This window comes from Fukomys damarensis, unplaced genomic scaffold (assembly GCF_012274545.1).
Source record: "Fukomys damarensis isolate Sample0158 unplaced genomic scaffold, DMR_v1.0_HiC HiC_scaffold_33, whole genome shotgun sequence".
In the NCBI taxonomy this organism is placed as follows: domain Eukaryota; kingdom Metazoa; phylum Chordata; class Mammalia; order Rodentia; family Bathyergidae; genus Fukomys; species Fukomys damarensis.
In genome coordinates this window covers 11,921,548-11,945,524 of record NW_022900945.1, presented here as the reverse complement: position 1 = coordinate 11,945,524, position 23,977 = coordinate 11,921,548, and the positions used below count along the sequence as shown (strand labels likewise).

The following is a 23,977-nucleotide window of genomic DNA, read 5'->3' as shown; positions in this document are numbered from 1 at the left end:
TTCGGATGGCCAAGTATCCTCTTTTTCTCCCTGTGGTTTAATGCTTGAATGTGGCATTGTGGGGCATCATGAATTGGGCTGAGGCTTCACCTCTAATGTTCAAGATTCTAAAAACAGCATTAGGTGCCACCTCATTGGCGCACTAAATACCACTAGCTGCAAGCAAGTTAACCATTTAGGAAAATATTCGTATTTGTACCGTGTCTCTTACTGTTTGCATTGCATCAAAATAGCAGAAAGATTCATGCCTCCCGTTCCATACTTCTTTATGACAAGTCAAACCCTTAGAAAATTTCTGGATCTCATTTCTGCACGTAGTACCTTCTAATAAGCAAAGGCCACCTTAGAATTTAAATCTACTAGAACACCACAGTGGCTGTCATTCAGCTATCAAGTTTAGGTGATTTTCAAACATCTGACAAAATGGGAAGACATTGCTTAAAATCACAACAAGTACTTACTGCCAAATACTTTTTTTTTTTTAACCTAAGGACCACAGAATCCTAGATGAGGTTAAATTTTACTATCTTGTGCAAGAATCAACTAAACTAAAATGAAAGGTCATTAAAGCTACAAAAAGGCTCATCAGGTCAAAATGATTATTTTTTATTGGTTCTGCCCCTCCTCCCCAAGCCACTTTTTTTTTTTTGTACTGGGTATTGAACTCAGGACCTTGTGCTTACGAGACAGGCAACAGAAACACTGAGCTAAATCCCCGGCCCATCAAGCCACTTTTTAAAGCAAATAGGATTTCTAAATGTGAACATGGACTAATTAGAAATCAGAATGATCATCCTGGTGTAGGAGGTATGAAAGGAGAGCTGACTTACGGTCATGATGAGCCCCTTTTCTTGGAAGTATTTAACCAACGGCGCGGCATTCTGCTTGAAGTTCACGAGTCTCCTTTGTGTAGCCTTCAGGTTGTCATCAGGCCGCCCCTGCTGCTCGGCCCTCTTCAGTAACCTTTCTTTGAGCCGCTGGTTGGTGCAGGTCAGGAAGACCACCAAGTCAGGAGTACAGATCTGTGGGCATCAGACAGGCAGAGGGCATCAACAACCTGACTGGGTCAAGGGAGGGCAGTGGCACTCGTTTCTGCTTCTGTTGACACTGTCATCTATTTGGCCTTCTAGTTTTTGCCAGTACATTTCCTGGGCTGCCATTCTCCAGAAGGCCCGGGGTTGGCCGTTCCCATCGTAGTTCCTGTGAAAGGCATCTTTCACCCATATGGCCACACACAGGGCTCCTCTGTCCTTGGGGAACACTTTTTGGTCTCTGCTCATATACATTCCCAGATGGATTAAGAACAATACAGACCAAACTTTGCCAAAAATCTATGCAACCTGATTTTGGAGGGGAGATGACTTTTGGGTCACAGATGCTGTCCACAGCAAACATACACTTCTATTCTTACCATCTGCAGCCACTTAAAAAATAATCCCTTGTATGCCGGGCCAAATGAATGTTAAACCATCTCCTGGACTTTGCAACAATCTGTAACGTAAGTATTCTTTCCATTTTATAGGAGAGCAAACTGTAGCTCTGAGAAATTATATACTTGTCTGATTGCATGGTCAGTGAGGTAGAAGTTGCTACCTGAGCCCGTCTGTTTGGTCCTCAGCCTGTGTTCCTTCCACGGTTACAGAGCACCAGAAAGCCCTATAGCCTTCAGGAATGTCTGTAAATACTATGGAATGACATGGAAAGAGCCTATGGAATAAATAGCTTTTACTGTACTACATTAGAACTAGTATTGCACTGAAAAGGTGACCAGACACATGCAGGAAATGAGAGTTTATTGTTGACTATGGGACAGGGTAGAAAGGCAATCTGCCACGGTGGCTCGAAGCAATAATTCCCCCAAATTTTAAATTGTATCTTCACACTAGGAAATATTGGGGGACATATACCCTAAAAAGAATATTCTTGTTAATCGATAAATAACACATTTATATGATATGCATGTATGGCCTAACTAGCCTAGAATGCACATTATAAAATACACACAAAAATACAACATTTTAAAAATTAGGTGCAATAATCGTAATTTTAAATATTTTCTTTCCACACAACACCAGCTTGCCTGGTGGTCTCTGATAAACTGCTGGTCAGAAAACAGACTTGGGTGGCTGGAAGATGAGAACTGCAATTTTTGCCCCAGTTCTTATCAGCCGAGTGGTGGGCAGGCGGCTGAACTTTGCCAAGCCTTTTTGTCCTCATTTACCAATAGATATACAGGAAAGCTACTCCCCCTGATTTATTATGAAGATTAAGTGAAACAAAATGCACAGCACAAACTCAGTGCACGTTAGCCACATTAGTGTCTCAGTTTTCATGGTTCTGTGTGGTCCTGGTTCTCCTCTCCCTTTTTGTTTTCATTTTGTTGGTTTTTTCTTTGCTCACATTTTCCTCCTCCAAACCCAAGGAGAGATATTTCTCAGGGCTCAGATCACACTTCTCTCCTCTCTGGGTTTTTATTCTCACAGTGCCTTCCACTGTTTTAATTTCAGCTACTCCCTTGTGTGCACAGATTCCAAATCTAAATCTTCACTGCTGCTTTTCAATAACCCCTTAGTGCTGGATTTTCAAATCTCTATGTGACAGGTCTTTTGGGAAGTTTTTAATGTCCCTGGGATTCAGCAAGGACAAAAATTAATCTCAGCACCTTTCGAACCTAAATCAAATTCCTGTGTTATCTATTTGCTTATTTATTTTTATGACAGCAACTCTTCTTCCCTAACCCTCTCAGCTAAAAGCCTTAGTCTTACAGTATTACCTTTAACCCTGACTCGTCAAAGCTTCAATCACTACTGCCTACCAATTTTGTCTTTGAAATGCCATCCAGATTCAAATTCAACTTTTCCCAATGATTTTAAAGATCCAAATGTACAAGGTAAATGGATACAGAATCTAGAAGATGAAATGTAAAAAAAAAAAAAAGAAAAGAAAAAAGAAAAGAAAAATAGCTTCTAGATCTTAGAGTGGGCAGGATTTTCTGAATAACACCTAAAAAACTCTAGTCACCAAAGAAAGAAGTCCAGAAACTGGATTGCTTTGATTAAAAAACTTTTTTACTAAAACACAGAAAGACTATGAAAACATCAGCTAGACATTGGGAGAAGTTATTTGCAACACATATAATCAATAAAGGGTTTGTTTAAAAAATATGAAAATAAATCTTACAAATCAACAAGAAAAAAATGGTAGAAAAAATGGGCAAGAAACTTGAATGTATGTTTTTTATAGATGAGGATAGCCATGTAATTAATTGAAAAGGTTCCAACATCATTAATAACCCAGAGAATACAAATGATTATGGTTTGTGTTTAGCTGTCTCCCCCAAGGCATCATGCGGATGAGGTGGGACTTTCTTCTTCAGAGGCGCTGAATCTGGGATGTGTGATGCTGGGGTTAAGGGCGGGTGATGACTAAAGCACTACATGTGAGCGATTAGTTTGGCACCTCCCTCATCCCAGTAGTCTGAATAGGATAAAGGGGGCAGAAACATGCTGTTAAACTCTCTTGCTACCTTTGCTACCTTGTGCGTGCCATGTTGTTTCTCCTCTGTGATGCCTCTTTGCTATCCCAGCCTTGTACCAGCTGATTATGGACTGAAACCTCTATAAATTGGAACCCAAATAAACCCCTCCCCTTCTAATTTTGGGTGTCGGATATTTTGTCTCAGCAACAAGAGAAAAGTAACTAACACAGAAATTTGCTACCAGGAGTAGGGTCTTTGCTGTGACATTACCTGGCCATGTGGCTCAAAAGCCTTTGGAACTGGCTTGGGGATGGGGAAGAGCTAGCTAGGAAAGATTCAGAGCTGCTGGCTACAGAAGCAGTAACGGAATGCCTTAGGCTGTTTGGTATAAGAAATTCTGGTCAGAGCTTAGAAGACCAGAAAGCCAGTAAAAACCTGGCTCAGGAGATTTCTGCTGGAAGAAGGACTGCACTGGCTATTGAATTACAGATGTGTGTTATGGCTTGGCAGAAAGTTTGTCTGCATTTTGTTCGTGTCCACAGACTGCCTGACTGAGATTAGCAGTGGACTAATTAATCTTAGAGAAGAAATTTCAAGGGGCTGGGGTTTTAGCTCAGTGTTTCCACCACCTGCCTCACAAGCACAAGGACCTGAGTTAGATCCCTGGTACAAAAAAAAAGAAATTTCAAGGCAATCAAATATCGAGTGGTGGAATGGCTACTGTTGTGAGCTTTTAGCTCGTTCTATGTTGAGAATCAAGAGTACAGAGCCCAGCAGAATGAGTTTGGCTAGAAAGGAAGCTCCAGTAAAGCCATAGACTGCAAAGATAGAGCAGAGGAGATCTTGATTGCTGAGAAGGAATGGGAGAATAGAAAAGATGGCGTGAGAGGAATCAGCAGGAATCTTTGTAGCCTCAGAGTTGTAAACGTTAAAGATTTTGCTTTGAGAAGAAAGCCCCAGACCACTATGTTCCATAATGGCAGCAGCCTAGGGAAGTTGTTCCAAAATGGTGGCCTAGGGAAAGTGTTCCAAATGGTGACCTAGGGCCAGGTGTGGTGGTGCACATCTGTAATCCCAGCACTTGGGAGACTGAAGCAGGAGGATCACTGTGAGTTCGAGACCAGCCTGGGCTAAATAGTGAGTTCCAGGTAAGTCTCAACTACATAGTGAGACTCTGTCTCAAAACCACCCCCAACACAAACAAACAACAAACAAAACAGAATTGTGGCCTAGGGAAGTTGTTCCTTGGAATTTTGTTCATAGGCACTGGACCCGCACAACCAAGAGAGAGGGAAGATTAGCTATTACTGCTACTATTGCTACTGGCAGCAGGACGTGGCATCATCTACCTGGCACTGGTTTTAGGCCCATGCAGAATGAGTTGTGGGGTCAGGAAGACTTCCACCCAGATTGCAGAAGGCCTGGGAGGCCAGGCAGTGCCCCTGAGAGGTAAGTGTGTGAAGCTGAAGGTGCAGTGGCAACCACAGAAGTTTGGAGAAGCCAGGGGTGTGGATTGGCTGAGGAATACTGCAAGGAGGGAGCAGAGCTGGCCCAAGAAGGAAGCCATGGAAGCCACAACCACCAGAAATGCCAAAGGGGTGGAGCCATTCAAGCCCTTTGGAGTTCACAACTCACCACAGATTGTCTTGGGTGCTGGAAATGGAACTGTGGAATGTTATGTTTGGCTGGCTGGATTTTGGATTTACTTTGGCCCTGTTCCTTTATATCCTCCTGTTTGTACCTTTTGGAATGGTATGCCTATCTTGTGCCATTGAATGTTGGAGATGTCTGATTTTCTTTTCATTCATACAGAGACTTGCAACTAAGAGTTTGCCTCAAATCTGAGGAGACTCTAGACTTGGACTTTTTCAGCAATGCTGAAACTATTAGGACTTTGGCAACTTGTAGAGATGGACTAAATGGTTTTTTGCATAAGGGGATATGCGTGAGTCTTTGGGTCAGGGGCAGAATGTTATGGTTTGGGTCTAGATGTCCTTCCAAAGCCTCATGTAATCATTGGATGAATCTAGAGTGTGTGAAACTGGAATTGATTCATGATGAAATGCTAGGCTCAAGGGCACTTGGGGTTAAGGGTGTGAGTGCTAGCAGCCCTAAGTAGTCTGAATAAAAGAGGCAGGGAGATGCTGTTAAATTCCTCTTGCTACCTTTGCTGCCTTGTATGCACCACGTTGTTTCTCCTCTGTGGTGCCTGTTTGTCATCCCAGCCTTGGAGCCAGCTGATTATGGATTGAAACCTCTATAAACTGTAGGCCAAATATTTGGTATTTTGTCTCAGCAATGAGAGAAAAGTAATTAACATACAAATCAAAATGACATACCCACCGAAATGGTAAAAAAAAGACTTTAAAAAGATCTACAAGGACGCTGACAAGGCCATACAGCAATTGGAGCAAGTTTCCCATGATTCCCTGGATGGCACGCTCAGAACCTCGGCAACACTGCGTGCTGCATTCTGTTCTGGGCACCAGGGATGGAAGTGGAGCACGAGGGCAGCCATTGCCTTGACTATGAGAAGCCCGGCCACCTGGAGGGGGTGAATCTGCACCGAAGAATCTCACGGATAGGCAACATGGGATGGGGAGGGAGATCTGGCCTTATCTGGGAGTTCATGGAAGGCTCCTAGGAGGAAAGGGAAACTTAGCTGAGCGCTAAAGATGAGAAAAGATTAACTGGAGAAAAAAGAGGGGAAAGGATGGTCTTTCCCTAGCAAAGTAATCTACTTGCAAGGGTAGGCACAAGGACCTCAGGGGAATGCAGGGCTCAAATTTTGCGGGGAGCCTGCAGCTTACTGGATGAGGAGGTTTTGGACGTCATCCTCCTGGAGAGGAAATACATGGTTCCGCAGCTCTTTTCTAGGAGTGGAAGCAATTCATGTCCTGATTGGATTTTTCCAAAATAAATTTGATGCCGAAGGGTGGAAGACTCTAGACATTGGGACAGATGGACGGGGAGCTGGCAAACATGAAATTAAATCTTTGTTTTCTTTGTCTGCTCTCTTTCCCTAATTAACACACGCTAGCTCTGCAAACACACTGGCTTGGTTATGAACTCTGGCCCCTGAGGTATTTAGACTCCAGGTCCTACAAGCAAGAAAAGACAAATAGTAGGTGACTCCTTTCCTATTCTTCTCCACCCTTCTCCTTCATCTTTAAGGAAAAAAAAACCCATATGGCTAAATTTTATGAGTGCAAGAATTTTCACTGTACTTCAGTGGCAGAGGAATAGTCAATTACTTATTTTCAAGGGGCTGGTGAAGTCATATCCATGTCTCGGTTTGCTGTATCATCTTGCTTTATGAACTTGCCTCTTTCTATACAACTAGTGAGATTTGCCAGATTTAATTCTCCAAAGGTCCACGCTGGGCAGCCAACCACTGGCAGAGCTCTGGTTCTCTGGCTCTAGTTTTTATTTTCTTCTCCTCTTTGATGTTGTCTGGATCAATATTTTTGTGACAATACTGGGATATTCTGAGATAGGGGGCTGTGGAGATTAGGGTTGGAAGAAGCCACTTGGCCTGCTTTGGTCCTAGGCTCCAGGCTGCTCTTAGACAAAAGAAATGCTCCATGTGTTCAGGTAAAAACTTGGCAAACAAATTTTCATAGTGGATGAATGTCTTTTCTGTTTATCTCTTCTCCTGCATGTACAAAGAATGGCTGGCAATAGAGAGAATATTTAATTTTAAAAAATTATAATAGTAAGAGATATACTGTTATCGATCCCCCTCAAAATATTCCCGCTCACTTCAAACACACTTATCCCATGTTCCTGCCACTTCCTCAAGCGGTTCTGAAAGTCCTCTTTCCTAAGGGTCTTTATGAGAGTGATTAAAAAAAAAGGCGAACGCTATCTAATGGAAAGGCAGGCTCACAAAAACATTAAAGTGTGTCCTCATCCACCTTTTTCGTGAGGCCTGGCACTGTGTGACTTCTGGCTCTTCCCCAAAGTCAAAATGACCACGAAATTTAATTGTTTTGAATGGATTCAAGATATCAGGGCAGTGTCAGACTTAGATCATGCTGGAAGTAGGCTGAGGATAGGAATTGGTTGTTTTCTGAAGATCATTTTACTCTGTTCTGTTTCTACTGAAGAACTAGTATGTGGTACCTTATTTTTGAAAGTTTGGGTATTTCATGCTGAAATGCTGTACCCCATCCATTTTCGTGACCCCCCAAAGCACACCGTTCTGCTACTTTAGGGAAGGAGTTATCTAGGTTACTCTGTCCCTTCCACAATTTGTTACAAGCCAAATTAGTCAACTCTGCCAAGAAGAGTATATCACTAGTGGTTCCAAAAATATAACATTAAAATCAGTTTGTGAAAAGTACATTTCTGTCAACTCATTTTAATGGTGCAAATCTCCACTTCAATATTAGCAGCTGTGGTACATTACGATGCCAAAATATAGGCGTTTCATAAAGAGGAAAATACTAAAATTTTGAGTTGGGGATGTAGTTCAGTGGAGCCTCCATCTGCCTCACAGGCGAAAGATCCTGAGTCCAATCCCCGGTACCAAAGGAAAAAAAAAAGTTTTTATTTAATGTGTGTCAGGTTCACAATAAGGAAGTGAATATAAACTTACAATGCATTTTTTCCCGGGCTCATTTCTCCTATCATTAATTTGATTATTCAGGAATCTATTTCATTTGCTTATTTATTCATTCATCTAGTACTTACTGAGATCCTACTATAAGCTAGAAGTTGAAGTTCTGGAAGGGTAAAATGAGGTTAAATAGGCTGGAGCTGTCTTCCATGGTGAACAGATGGGTTTCATCACTGACACGTGGGAGTGTTGGATTTTATTTCGTGCTTTACAATGACAGCCAATGGCAGTGGTGGGGGCAGATTAGGTGGGCAGATGTTGGAGGCAAATGGACCATCTGGAAGAACCAATGAGCCTGAAGTGTCTGTTAACAATGTGCCCCTAGGGCTGGGGATTTAGCTCAGTGGTTCCGGTACCTGCATTGCAAGTGCAAGGTCCTAAGTTTGATCCCCAGTACCAAAAACAGAAACAAAAACAAAAAAACACAATGTGCTCCTAGTGAGGTGTGGTCTGGTGAGATATCATGTAAAACATGATCATTATTTTTAATATTGTCTTTATAGATGTGCTTGATGTTACTGATCACTGAGGAAGTTCAAGGGACCATTAGTGCCAGCATTGGGTAATTGGCACTAAATAAAACCAAAGGACTAGGTGGGCATGATGGCACATGCCCATAATCCCAGCTACTCTGGAGGCCCAGGCAGAAGGATTATGAGTTTGAGGCCAGCCTGGGCAACATAGTGAGCCCCTCCAATTCCCTGCAAAATAAAGCAGAAAATGGTGCTCTGAGATTGGATGGGAGGGAGAAATAAAGGCCAATGTGCAGAATCCAAAATTACATCAATTCTTCCTAAATCTTTGGGATTAACCATGCCTGGCTGGTGCACAGCGATATTTATGGGTCTTTGTTGCTAGTACATGTGAAGGGTGTTAATTACACGGAAGAAAAATATACATACAGAAGCAGCCAGAGAACTGGATGACAATATTGAGTGATGTTACCTAATCCAGGCAGGAGAACTGCCATAGGGATTTTCCTCAGCACATTTGTTAACGTTCATCAGTTGGCCAATTTCTAAGCCCCTCTCCACCTTGACTCCTTACAAACATTGAACTGTAAACCCATAACACTGACAATAGGAGTCATTGGCACTGAATGTGAACACAAACCTGACTCACATTGTTCATAAACTCATGGAAGCAAAGGAGAGTGGGAAGATTCTTAAAGGGCACATGGTCCAAATCCCTGTTTGGCTGACTGGATGGCAATTAGTTAAAAAAAAAAAAACTATTGCAGCTAAATATAAGCTCTATGTTTAGTCCCATCAAATAAGATAAGCTGTATTCATCTTTAAAAGCAAGAACAGTGCCTTTCTCCCTGGCCTACCTATTTTAAACAACTAAATTTTATGTTTTGAGGCATACTGCATTCATTTAAAGATTAGAAAAGTGGCTGAGAAATTCTTAAAGCAAGAAGCACATCTTAAAATCTTAAAAACATTTCTTAGAGGAAAATTAAATTGAAGAGTATATTAAATGTGAATTGATACTATGAGAATACAAAATGCATGAAGAATTATATGATAGTTCCATTAATACTCCATGTACAAGTTTATTGAATGGAAAATAGGCTGAAATTTCACCTGAAAATGTCACTACAGATTATGAAAGGTTTTCACTTGGAATTTAGATAGAAGTTCCTTTTTTAACATTAGTGTCCTTCCAAGGAAAAACTTACGTTTTTCTTGGGTACAAGTTACTTTGATTTGTGTGGTGAAAGAAGTTAACACTTCAAAAGAAGATGCATGCCTAACAGATCCATTTCACACTCATCCACATTTATTGATTAACATTCACTCAAAAACAAAGACTGCCTTGAAAAAAATTCAGAAAAGATTATTGAGTTATTAACAGCTGGAGAAGCAGGGATGATATCCACTCTACTCTTTAGGAATTATTTTATCTCTCTGTCGAGCTTATTTCAGAAAACTCTTCTCTTTCTGTTAATAATGAAGAAAGATACTTTAAACTCAAAACCTCACGCAGTATTTGAAGCAATAAGTAAAGCCCAGACACTGGAGGTATAAAGCAGAGGAAGCATACTTGCTTAGAAAACACTAGGCCCTGGGTTTGATCTCTAGCATTACAAAAGAAGAAAAAAAAAAAAAGAAACCCTTATAACAGCCTAATCCAGCATGGTGATGGTATGTCTATAACTGCACCTACTCAGGAGGCTGAGGCAGGGAGATCATGAGTTTTAGGCCAGCAATAAATGGAACAAAAAAAAATCTCAGTAAGAATTGAGAACATATCTTCAAGACCTCTTGCTCTCATGATTTTCTTGTACAGTACTTCCTAAGTATGAGAATCACTACAGAAAGATTCATTCATTTTTCTACTCATTCAATCCACATGTATTTATTAACCTTTTAATATGTGCCTACAACTATTTCATGGGGTAACCATTTTGCACTTACTTCCTTTTCTTTTAAAAAATTTTTCAACAAACACTACCTAGAAATGCTAGAAATAGGTTCAACAGGTGTTTAACTGGGCATCTACCATGAGCCAACTACCATAGTAGATCAAAGAGATCAAAATGGGCACAGCATGGTCCCTGCCCACACTGGGATACAGTGCCAGAATGGAGGTCAGTTCAGGGTGCAAGACAGGAACACAGAGGCCCTGGAGATCTGGAGGTCTACGGCCCTTGTACGTACCACACAACCATGTGAGATGCCCTCTGCCCCAGCAACTTTCCATAGCATGGCTCTTCCTACAGCAAGCTGAGTAGAGAGAGGAGGAAGTTACATCTATGTTTAGGTCAAGGGAGGCAAAACAGGTTTATGAGAAGGCCTGATGATATACTCAAATTATCCTTCTCTCACTCACTCATTCCCCGAGTGACAGCTCACTGAGTATCACACCAAGCACCAGAGGTAGAATAGTTGCATCTTATATTTTAAAAGTGACTTATGCCAGGTGTGGTGGTGCACACCTGTAATCCCAGCACTCTGAGGAAGGATTATAAGTTCAAGGCCAGCATGGGCAACCTAGCAGTTTAGCAAGACCCTGTTTCAAAATAAAAACTGAAGAGAGCTGAATATATATCTCAGTTCAAAGGCACTGGGTTCAATCCTTAGTATTGCTCCCCCCAGTGGCTTATAAACCTGGCATTTAGCTATAAATTGCTCTAATATACAACCCAACGAATTCAAGAAACACTTCAGAAGTTGATGCTGTGGAAACCATCATACAAAGAACAGCAACCAAAGATGAGAGACCAGCGGAATATATGAAATCGGGATGCTTAGAAAACCAGGAATAGTCTCTAGCCAAGAATTTCCCCACCCGCCCCATATGATTTAAACAGCCCTTCTTCTGGAAAGAGGGCAGAAGTTTTGTTCCTTTCCTATAGACAGCTAATAAATGGCTTGGTGGATTCAGGATACTAGAACATGGGACAGATCCAATATATTGAACTCTCAAGTGTATACACTGGGGGGATTATTTTTGGGACTGGGCAGAGAATCATCATTAATAATCATCTCAGCACTCTGGATATAGCCTCAGAGTGCTCAGCAAGGTTAGGGAAATATTAATATTTAAATATGATACATGAGACTAAATATTTCGGCCACCATGTGTTTATATACATGAGGTGGTTCCACTAGGCACACAAGAAAATTAGTTGTAATCTCATTCTATAAACACAGTGAGCGACACGTGTACACCCACACATGCAAATGGGGAACAATTTTCTAATATGTTACAGACTCAATTAACTGCATTTTCAGTGCTAAGCAGTGGTGGACAAAAGAGACTTTAAATTAAAATCAAAGAAATTATTTCCTAACATTGCTGATGCCCATTTTTAATGTTCTATTCAGTGTTTTTGGCAGGCTACCCTGAAGTTGCTTTTCTATTAATAAATGTGTGATTTCCCAAGGCTCCATAAGCCCACAGCTATGATAAGCATGAGTCTTCCCAAACTGTGTTGAGGGCATTGAGTCAAACCCAGACTTTTGGTCTCGTTGGCCATGGTAGCAACTGCCTTCGCCTTGTCCTTTCTGCTGAACAGAAAGCCAATATACTCACTCTGACAGGACATTTTAAAATCATTAATTTAGTGCTTTGCTATTTTCTTATTTTTGGAAATGAATGACTTGGACAGAAACTAATCTAAGCTAGAAAATCTTTCCAAGTATCTCTTTTCCAAATTTTCATCAGCTATTACTTGGGGGATTAATATCTAAAATATATAAAGAACTCAAAAATATTATCCCCCCAATAAAAGACCCAATCAAAAAATGAGCAAGTGAAATGAACAGACTCTTTTCAGAAGTACAAATGGCTAATAAACACATTAAAAAAAAATTCAACATTGCAAGGACCACCAGTTATCAGGCGCAGGATAAAGTAGCCTCTAAAATCTGTGACAGTTTTCTCCCATGAATCTATGCACTTATGGAGGCACTGCATAAAGCAAGAATGAGAAGAATTCTTTAAGTCATGACTCATATAAGAAAAAAAGATCTAAGAACTATCACGATTAAATACAATAATAATTAAGGGCTACTCACCACACTAGGTAATTAGACTTTTCTGATGCAAACACAAGCTTATTACCCTTTACCTGTCCCACATATTTAGATAAGCACTCATGAATATGTGTTTGAACAACACTATTAAAAAAAGGGTGTTTTATTTTTCAAGTCATAATGCAGGATTTTAAAAAAGAACCATGATAGCAAGTTAAATGGAACAATAATCTAGTGGTGAGTCATTCTACTTTATAATACATAGAAATCTGCTGCTAATATATAGATGCATAACTGATTCCTACATTGATCCTGCATTTCAAGATTTTAATAAATGTAATTCATGGTTTTGATAGTCATCATGTAGATTCCTTAGGAATTTCTTTATAAGCAATCATGTAACCCACCAGTATATATTTACTTCTTTCTTTCCTACATTTATGTCTTTTATTTATTTTTCTTGTCTTAGAACTCTATTTAGAACTTCAAATACATTGCTAAGTAGAAACAAGAGTGTACACCCCTGTGGTTCACAATATTCTGGGGAGGGCTGGGGGTTTAGCTCAGTGGTGCCGCCACCTGCCTCACAAGCACAAGGTTCTGAGTTTGATCGCTACCAAAACAAACAAACAAACAAACAAACAAAAACCAGTATTCAGGGGACAGCATACATTGTTTCACCACTAAATATAATGTCCATTGTAGTATTACTGCAGATGTCCTTTTTTCAAATTTACTTCCACTTTGTTAGATTTTCATGAACTGACGCTGAGTGCTGTCAAATACTTTTGCTGGCATTATGGTCAAAGAACATACTCTGAGATTTCTAGCTTTTAAAATTTATAGAAAATTGTTTTATGGCCTAGTTTACTTTGGCAAACATATATATGCACTTAAAGACACTATAATATGCAGCTACTGGATACAGTATTCTAGATGTGTCTGCTGATCTTCAGATCCTCTATCTCTATTGATATTTTGTCCTTTAAATACCGAGAAAGGACTTAATCTTTCCAAACATGAGCGTGCATTTATTGGTTTTGCATCTGTCATTTTTTATTTATTGAAATAAAGTCTCACTAGAGTAACCCAGGCTGGTCTGGAACTTAAAATCCTCCTGGCTTGACCTCCCAAATGGCTGAATTACAGGTATGTGCCACTATGCCCAACTTCTGTCAACTTTTGATTTATCTATTTTAAGACTTCTAAAAATAACTGTACATACAATTTTGAAACTTTTGAAAAGCACCCACATATTTATAATGTGTATGTCTTTGAATACATGCACATGTACATATTCAAAGGAATATGACAAATGGAAAAGTTCCTCTGTCCATGGTAATACTTTGTCTTGAAGTCTACTTTAATGTCAATAAAGTTACTGCAGATATCTTATGCTCATGCTTGAATGGTATTATTTTTTTCTGTCCTTTACTTTCAACTCACATCTTTCTTTTTTGAAAAGCATCTTTTGTAAAAGTATGCTCATTTATACTTACACAAGAAGATATACACTTCACAGAGAGAGAAGTACAAAAGGCCAATACAGACACAAAGAACTGTTCAAAATTTCTGGTCATTACGAAGATGCAAATTAAAACAACACTGAGATTCTATCTTATCCCAGAAAGAATGGGTATTATTAAGTTATTAATAATAAATGCTAGGGAGGCTGCAGGGAGCTAGGGACCCTCCTACATTGTTGGTGGAATGTTAACTATTGCAACCACTGTGGAAATCAATATGGAGATTCCTCCCATTTTAATCCTTTTATAAAGTTAGGAAGCCTTTTGTAGGGCAAATAATTATCCTGTTTATTCATGTTAAAATGTCTGCACTTGTGCCATTATTTTCTCATTATGCAGAGCACACTTGTACACAAGCTTACCTTCACAAGATGTGATGTGCTTCCGGTCAGTGAGGCTGAAATGGTATGATCTGAGAATATTGTCTTGGGCTTCCAACATATGTGATAGACAGCTGGCTTAATTTGGATTTGTGTTTTGGTATTATGTAGGATATTCAAATTATAGCTATATCTGCATTTTCTCAAGGGAGTTGGGACAGGCAATTAAGGCAGAACAGGAATTTATGTTTGAGCAAACCACTGTGCAGGAAATACAAAATGTTAACACTGGAAAAGTATTTGTCCTTCAAGTATTCTGGGGAAATGAAACTGCTGTTTGATGGTATGAAAGAATGAAGATATTGTTCTTGCACAACTACTACATTCACTGCATTGCAGAGCTGCAAGGAAGATGAAGAGAAGATGCAAATACAGCATCTGCCTTTACCAAGTGTGTAATTGAGCCACACACTCCCCTGTGCCTCTCTAGCTCCACTGTCCAACTCTGTGCCCTGGGCGATGCCTCTTCCTCAAGGTAGCACTGGGTTCTCTTGACCTCTGGCTTGTAGCTGGTTTTGGCCAGTGGTAAACATTAACAGGACATCAGAGTAAAGGAGGAGAGGACAGTCTGGACATTTATCCCCAAAGCTGTCAACCTGCGGCGTCATCAGAAGCTGACGACTCCTCTCCATTGAAGGTCAAGGTTCCTATATGGAACCCATTTCCTGTATTGTATTTGTTTTTTTTTCCTGAGTTCAAGTAAAACAGTTTCCCCTTTTGAACCTGTAGACCCTGGCATGGAAGTAGATCTCATTTCCACCAGCTCAGTGGTACAGAACCATGTTTAGCAGTTTCCCTGAGGCCTACACACACCTTTATCTTTTTTCTTTTTTCTTTTTTTTTTTTTTTTGAGACAGGGTCTCACTGTGTAGTTGGGACTGACCTGGAACTCACTATGTAGTTAAGGCTGGTCTTGAACTCACAGCAATCCTCCTGCCTCAGCCTCCCGAGTGCTGGGATTACAGGTGTGCGCCACCACATCCGGCAATACACACCTTTATTAAACACTCTTCTTTTTGCCCATTTGAAGATGCCATGCTTTCCCGGGGAACCTCTGAGTGACTCAGCAATAAAATGAACCAATAATGAACAATATAAGATACTAAATGATGTGAGCCTTACAAATGCTACAGATGACAATGTAATTTGAAGAAGCAGAGGGTGGAGGCTTAGGATCCTAAGGTTCAAGAGAAGGTGAACCTGGAGATGCAGTTAAAAGAGAAAAGGAAGGGAAGGGGAGAAGGGAGGGGAGAGGAGAGGAAAGGGAAAAAGACTACTAAAGAGCATGAAATAGTGAAGGTGCAAAGACAAAGTTGGACCAGCTCACATCAGACTGCATGGCACTGGGTTCCTTGGAGACACAGAACACCGAATGACACTAGTACTGGGAGCCCAGCTTATGTGGGACTCCTCCTAGTGTAAGGAGTTTCTCTCCCACGTACAAAGGGGAGAATGGAGACTAGCAGAGGTGATCATATGTAATCGCTGGGTACGTGCTTGAAGTTCAGCACATTAGCATCACTAACAACAGACCACTTGCTCCAGACTACGACAACATGCCATCCCGAAGAACTGCTGCTGTATGCTATGAAACAGAAATCCGAGTTTTCACTTTCACGTAATTAAGAATCAACCTTCCTAAAGGTTGCTAACTTGTACACTTGCAGATTCCTGGATTCTACCCACAAGAAACTTAACTCGGCCATTCTGTGAAGGGTTATGAACCATCCACCTTTTTAAACAAGACATGCACCTAATTGTGATGAAAAAAACACACTGAGAGGCAAGTGTGTGGACAATCATCATCACTGATGGCTTTCAATCAGAGAAAATTAGTCAAAGTGGTTTTTAAAGAAACTGATCTGGCATGGGGCATAAAATAGAATAAGAACAAACAAAGGGGATAAGAGAAGACTTCAAAAATCTAGATAGACAGGAATGAGCACTAGGCATGAAAGACTAGCAAGAAGGAGCCAGGTGTGGTGGTGTAAGTGTGTAATCCAGCACTCTGGGAGGCTGAGGCAGGAGGATTGTAAGTTTGAGCCTAGCCTGGGTGACTTAGTGACTTAACAAGACTGTCTCAAAAAAGGGGTTTGAAAAGGGGTGGGGATGTCATTCTGGGTGAAGACCCTGGATTCAATCCCAGCACTGAAAACAAAACAAAACAAAACAAAACAAAAATACCCTAGCAAGAAGGAAGGGACAGATGGTGAGCAGGCAGGTATTTACTTACTGCACTTCATGGTGGAGTTTAAAAAACATGTCAACAAGTTGTTTTTCTTTTATACTATTTTTTTAACAAAAGAAGATTCCAAATTACTTTCCTTTGAATATAGGTCAGCTTTACTGACTCACTTTAACAAACTGAAAGTGGGAAAGCAATGTTGTTTGAAGCTAGTTTAGAAGAGGTGAAAAGGCCTTTTGTGGCCTCTTGGTTAATGACTTTGGAGGCCTGAGGTTCTATGTAGCCCAGCTACTCTGAGCCCCTATGTAGGCGGAGAAGAGATGCCCAAGGCGTCACAGCTGCTCCAGCTGTTCAAGTCTTCACAAACCAAGAATCAAACGTGAGCAGAATTCAAGGTGAGCCCAACCACAACCACTGAAACCACAACCTCATGAGAGAACTTAAGTCAAAACCAACCTGATCCTCGCTTCTTGATTTCTCATTCCATATGACACATGTACAATTGTGAAGTCACTACGTTTTGGGAGTGACTTGTTATATAGCAACAGTAGGCACTTAGTATTGATAGAAAGTCAAAGATGAATTTCATTTTATCTTTGTACAAAGTATGGAAATTGCCTTTTCACTTTACAGTTATAAAAATCTCATCAGCTTTTTAAGTTTAAAGGCCATTTGTTGTATAAAAAAACTACAGTAAAAATAAATGAATAATTGTCTTCTCCTAATACATTCTCAATTTCAAAACCTAATTATTAAAGAATGATAAGCAGGCTTTTAAGTCATTAATTCTAAGGAAAGCATACACATTTTCTTTAATATTTTGCATGAAAGTACTAATGCTGAGGAAAAATATTGCATAATTAAAATTAAATCACTCCCCCTTAGGAACAAATCAAATTTGCCCCCTTAGGAACAGCAAATTAAATTATGAGTCTGTCAACCTCAGTCAAACTCAGAACTAAATCTATGATGATGGCCTTCTGAGGATTCTTTTATCTCTAAGCTGTTTTGGCAAAAAAAACTGTATTTATCTAGTTGAGATTTCTTCATACATCCAATCTCTGTCAAACTCAGAACTAAATCTATTTTTAGACTCCTTTTAAATGGCAAAGCTGAGACTAAATCATAGATGCTAGAGGAAATCACAACTACACAAAGAAGAAGAAAAAAGAACACCAGATGATCATATTCACCTGCTCCAGCAGGTCTCACCCACTTTTATATCACAGTGCATGAAGGATGGAGATCACAAGTGCTCCAGGACCACAACCCTCCCCAGGACAGTTCCTGGCATCCTTTGCAGAGGGGCTGGGGTGTGACTCAGAGGCAGAACGTGTGCTTAGCACGAGGCAGACTCTGGTTCTGCCCTAGCGTGCATGTGCACACACAAACCCAGGAAGAAGCCTGAGGGAATGCCAATGAGTTAGATGGCATCTAGGATGTCTAAGTGGGGCGACTTCCCGCTACCTCAGCCCGGCCACTCCTTAGAGTCCAAGGAAATCTGTTTCATGTCTGTCTTTGCTAAGCATCAGTACTCTGACTGTGAACATTGTACTTTGAATGATGAGTGTGCACAACAGAAAACAAAAACACCATGGAAATGGCTGCTTTAAACAAGAATTCGAGTTTGTGTTACAGAGGCCATTACTTCAGACACTCCCCCAACCCTCTCTGAGTGCCCCCAATCCAACATGTTAATCCCCAGGTCTACAATTCCTTAAGGAGGCTGTGTGAACCCAGGAGGAGAGACCATCATGATGAAGTGGGATTCAAGAGGGAATACCATATTTTCGGTTGAAATGTACTTTTGAAAGTCTACATATAGGAGAAATTAAGCTTCTCCAATCTTTCACATGTAGGCAGATATAGTGGTCCCCACTAAGTCATCTGTTGCTGTGAAGCATTTTTTATGGCAGAACAAAAACAACAATTAAAATCTGATATCAAAGAGCCCCTGTAATCCTAGCATTCAGAAAGCTGAGACAGGAGGATCAGGAGTTTGAGGCCAGCCTGAGCTACAGAGTAGGTTCAAGACCAACCTGTACCACATAGTGAGACTCTGTCTCAAAAACAAACAAACAAACAAACAAAAACCCAAAAATCAGGTATCAAAATTTTAACTTTTTTCTTCAAAATGAGCTTCATTTAAAATTATTTTAATCTTAAAAATGAGGACAAAAATAGCTTTTGTACTAAAATTAAATATAAATTACTAAAACAATTAGTCGTTTCACTTCCCTTCTCCTCACCCTCTTAAATAGTCTGTATTTTTTATAATTTACACTATAATGGACAGCAGGGCTAATACTGAAATGATTTTTACTGAGAGCGTGCATGATAAAAAATGTGAGGAGAATAATATCCAAATGTATTCAGTGGAAAAAGTGAAAAGGTGAGAGGAAAAATGTTTCCTTGGTTTTTTGAGATAGTCTCATGTGTCCCACCAAGACCAGCTGGTGGGAGAAAATTTACGTATAGACGTCCTGGAAACACATATGGGTTCAGAACAACATCGGGCACATAGCAGATTCTCAGTGTATGGTTAATATTGTTTTGACCATGACTATTATTGGTTTACTACACCTCTGCCTCTTCCCTTGCGTCAACTGAGCAGGCAGCCGGGCCGGCACTTCCTGTTTCATGGACGCTCTGCAGGCGCAGACTGCTTCCCACCAGGCCGAGTTCCTGGGAGAAGCCTCAGGGGCTGGAGTGCACTGTGCAGTGGCCTCCCTGTGAGGGCAGGGACTGGGCACAGGGAAGGGACAGGGTGTGACATGTAGTTCTGTCAGCAGAGGTCCGCAGCTGAGAGGAGAGGACAAGGAGGGTGTGGGGTGTGACTCAGAAACATGCCTGCAGGGGCCAGGCAGGGTAGGGGTCAGCGGGGACCCCAGGAGCTAAGGAGCCCTGACCCTGCCTCACAACGACAACCATGGCAGAGATTTGGGAATGCACGACAACCAAACCTCCACAGATATCAAGAAAAGCAGAAATGTGCTTTTTATTTTGTGATGTTCTGGCTTTAAAATCTGGCACATATTAAAAGTATCTTCCGCCCAAATTCAGCCTGAAGCTGCCTGTGTGAGATCTCAAGGTGAGCGGAAGCTGGTGGTGCAGAGTCCACACCGGCCCGAATGGGATCCTCACTCTGTCCTCACCTGCTGGTGTCTGGGACAAGTTACTCACCGCCTGCTTTGGTTTCTTCACCTGGAAAATGAGGCCACAGTGGCTAAGGTTGGGGGCAAAGTGGTAACTTGATAAAAATCAGTGGTAAAGTTTGCACATTCAAGTATACATGATATACTTTGCTGGCACCAAAAAATTACAACTAAAAAATACAGACCCAGTAGAAAATTCCAGTCAGTTTAACATTAATCGGTATCTATCCATGCAACAGAAAGTAAAACTTTGGATTTTTGTTATATCTGAATAACAGAAATAAAAAAATTTAAAAAATATATATTTGGAAGAAGACAAGCCAGCAACAGCATCAGGCAAGTCTACCTGGTGCCCAACAAGACTGCTGGGGACACGAAACCACTGCTTGGTACAATCACTTGGCAGAGGAGCACCAGCTTGATCAGGACAGGAAGGGGACCGTAATGTGACATCCGCCCCTAAGAGGGAGGAACTGGGAGGAAAACTGGGTAGAACCAAAAGGCGCTGCATGCTTGGCAGTGGCACTGTGTCAGGTGGCTGCAGGGACCAGCAGAAGCAGATGGAAAGGAGCCCATGGTGAAGGGAGTGTGGCCCCAACTCCTTGCACCTATGAGGAGTGGGACTGTCCAGTGCCGAGGGTCAGAGGAGCCAACCGCACCTCCAAGGGCTGGTGCTGAACAAATTCTCCCGATTACACTATAGCCCTAGAGACTGGTGCTCAGTCCCTGCGTCCTAGGGATTAGTTCTCCCATGGGCTCATTTTGAACTCAGGATTATCATCACCTCTGGCCTCACATAATTAATTTTTTATTCTTTTGGTGTTTTTTTTTTTTCCAGGATTAGGAAGGGAGTGGAGGGTGGGGGAGAAGAGTGTGCTAATTAGTGGGCTTCCAAATGCTTTCTGCTTAGCACTGTGACTGTCCTTGGACTCCAGCTGACAGGAAAACTTTCTGCCAACGAAGGCTCGTGTGGAACCACAAAACATAAAATGAGAGAGGGCTCCCCTGGGAAGCCTCATCAAACAAACTGAAAAACAGCTCCCAGAAGGAACCCAGTCCTTTGGCCTTCAAACCCTCTGACAAAAAGGAGGGAAGAATTGGCCCTTCCCTCTATAAACTGATAGAGTGTTGAGTGTTCATTCCAGGCCACAGGTTGTGCTATGAACTATTGCACTGTACGCCATTTAATCTTCCCCACAGTCCCGGGAGGTGTTACCACCCTCATTCTCCAACAGGAAACACTGAGGCTTCAAGACAGTCAGTAAACCAGCCAAGAGCACAGAGTAAATGAGAGTGAAATCCCACTCTATGCCACGAACATTATAACCAACCCCACTGGTTTACAGGAGGATCCCAGAAACCGAATCCAAGGTTCCTTTTTGCCCGGTTAGTTGAAGCATTCCTTGTCTGGATGTCCCTGACACTAATATTTATTTGCCACCACAGACCAACATATGTCAAGTAGAATCCAACTCAGTAAAGGAGGATCATACGATGTCAGGGTGCATATGAGGGTTTTGGGGTGCAGCAGTGGGAAGAGAAGAAAGGAGGGAAGGAAGCATACAGCACGAAGGACTCAGCTCTGCCCTAAAGGGAACAGAACAGAGCCTGTCTGTGGGGACAAACACACCCACGAACGCAAAGAGCCATTTTATAGAGATCAACTGAGCACTGAGAAGAATAGGTTAGAAAAGCAGCAGCTTGCTCACAATAGTAGCAAAACTATAAATTATCTAGGCACGTAGCCAACAAAAATAGTGCAAGATTTTTATATGGAAAATGATAAAACTTTATGTAATAAAGAACATAAAACTAGGCCTGAGTAAACGTATAGGAACAGCCAACTTTCAAAAGAAAGGAAGATGTATCGGCATTGTGGCACTACAAGGAAATTCCGGACCCCGCTACTTCTGAAGTAAAGAGGGATTCCTGTTGGCTCATAGTTTTCAGGTTCAATCCAGGATCAGGTGGCCTCTGGGTCTGGGCCTTTAGCAGCTGACATGTTGTGGCAGGAACACCTCTTGCCTGGCTGTAAGTCCACTTTTAAATAACAAAATCTAAAATGTAGACCCCAAACTATATATGTATGTTGCATATATATTTGCTATGGTAGAGATTTTTTTTAGCCTAAAATATTCATTCCCAGAAATCTTCCTTAGAGCTCTCTGACACATGCAAAGGGAGATGTGTGTAAGGATGCTGGTAATGACCAAATTTTATAGGAACCTGAATGTCTACTAATAAAATATGGTACACTTACAGAATGTAACACCGCTAATCAGCTATAAGGGTGAGCTAGATCTACATATACCTACAAAGACAGGGCTCAAAAACAATGCATAGTGCAAAAAAAAAAACAAGCTATGAAACGATACAAAGAGCACTGAGGAAACAGCAGAAGCAACTTACTGTGAATAAGAGGGAGCAGTGCTGTAAGAGGGAGGAATGCATAGTCAGAAATATAAAACTGAAAAATTAGCTGGCACCAGAAAGCTGAATATATTAATTACTGTCAGTTTGTAGGGTTCTTTAAAATAAGATTTTACGTAGGTGCTCCTCCCCTATTTTCAATAAGAGCACAGTAGAGCTTCTACTCATTTCAATTTTTCTGTTTACTTGGTTCTATAGAAATCTAGTTTTTCCTCCCCAATTCCATGTGTGGAATATGAAATTCTACAACCTTTAAAAAACTGAGGATTTCACTGTGAACTCTGATATAATAAGATCTTAGCTACGCAGTCTATTTGGTGGTGAAAAATATCTTAGACTTCCTATTCCCACCTACCTTGATTCCTCTGTAATCTGTTATCTTAACCACCGGCCAAAGAAGGTCTTTTTCATATAGAAGGGAGCTGCTACAACAACCCTGGTATACCCAGGGCTGTGTGCACGATGGGAACACCAACAGTCTGCCCACCTCTCCTCCTCTGGAAAGGCCAGGCCCCAGGTCTAGGAGAGCTGAATTAACAGTGGGGAGGATGTTGGCTCTATGAACAGCATGTGGCCTCTAGTAGAAACTTTATCCCACAGCTGCCTTCCTTTCCTCTACAGTATCAGCTCGGTAGGCTGACCCATGCCAGCTGGCTTGACTGCATTTCCCAACATCCCTTGCATTTGGGATGTAGCCATGTGACTTCACTGCCCTCCAGGGGACAGTGGGAAGTGATGTGTGCTGTATTCTTTGACCTCCCTTCTTCTTTCCAACCAGTTGGGACCTGGATATGGAAGTGACAAAACTTTCTCACAGATATGTCAACAATGTCCCAGAGTGTGCGTGTGCATGTGGGGGGGGTGTCTTGAAATGTGCTCTTGACAACTCTGGGAATGCCAAGATCTATTCTCGAGAATGAGAGGTCAAAACTACTTTCAAGCTAAGACGCATGTGATTTTCACTCTCATGCTCTCACAAAGGCACAGTGTCATTTTCCAGTGGCTACATGAAATGTGGGGTCACAGTATTTGGAATACAAAAGCAGCCATGAGACTCCACCTCTCTATTAGCTAGCAGTTAAAGACATGTGCAGGTGTGTACGGCAATGTCTATCACCATTCATCTCACTACTGGGGATTGAACTGAGTGAGGGCCTTTGCACCGAGCTACAGCCCCAGCTCTTTTCTTATTTTTATTCTGAGACAGAATTCTTTTATTAGGTCCTTATGCAGCCCATGCTGGGCTCTAACTCATGATCCTCCTGTGTCAGCCTCCCAGACTGCTGGGATTATAGGTGTATATCACCATGCCTCATTTCATCATGATTTTTAGTTTTGCAACTTGTGGTAACCTTTCATAAAAATGTGTCCGTTTATCTTATATGGATTTATTATTCTTTTTGAATGACTCAATAAAATTTATTTTAATTTCTCATGTGATGTAAATGGAAGGCTTTTGAGGTTCTCAAGGACTTCTCAAAGTGCAGAGGTCCCGTGACACCCCCCAACTGAGAAACTTTGCTCTAGGCTGGAGGACCAGTGACTCAGATGTGCCCTGCATCTCTGAATGAAAGTGAGGTCGACCTGCCTCACCCACAGTGAGGTCATTCACTGCACCTCAGAGAAAGCAGTGTCTGCACTATGCACAGCATTACCATCTTTATTTTAACACTTGGATAATATTTTAGCACTTGGCATAATGCAGACAGCAGTCGTTG

General features: G+C 41.3%; 1 protein-coding gene across 4 annotated transcripts in view; it reads right to left on the bottom strand.

Moving 5' to 3' along the window:
• Positions 1–23,977, bottom strand: part of Ak5 (adenylate kinase 5) — a 219,973-nt gene that overhangs the window by 128,551 nt on the left and 67,445 nt on the right. For 3 of the 4 annotated variants that reach the window (XM_010605163.3, XM_010605162.2, XM_010605165.3), the window contains exons 7-8: positions 10,763–10,828; positions 831–1,022 (exon numbers count right to left, since the gene is read on the bottom strand). In XM_010605163.3, the coding sequence (XP_010603465.1) occupies positions 831–1,022; positions 10,763–10,828 (258 nt within the window). The remainder of the gene's footprint in view (positions 1–830; positions 1,023–10,762; positions 10,829–23,977) is intronic. The other variant, XM_010605166.2, reaches the window with a different exon arrangement.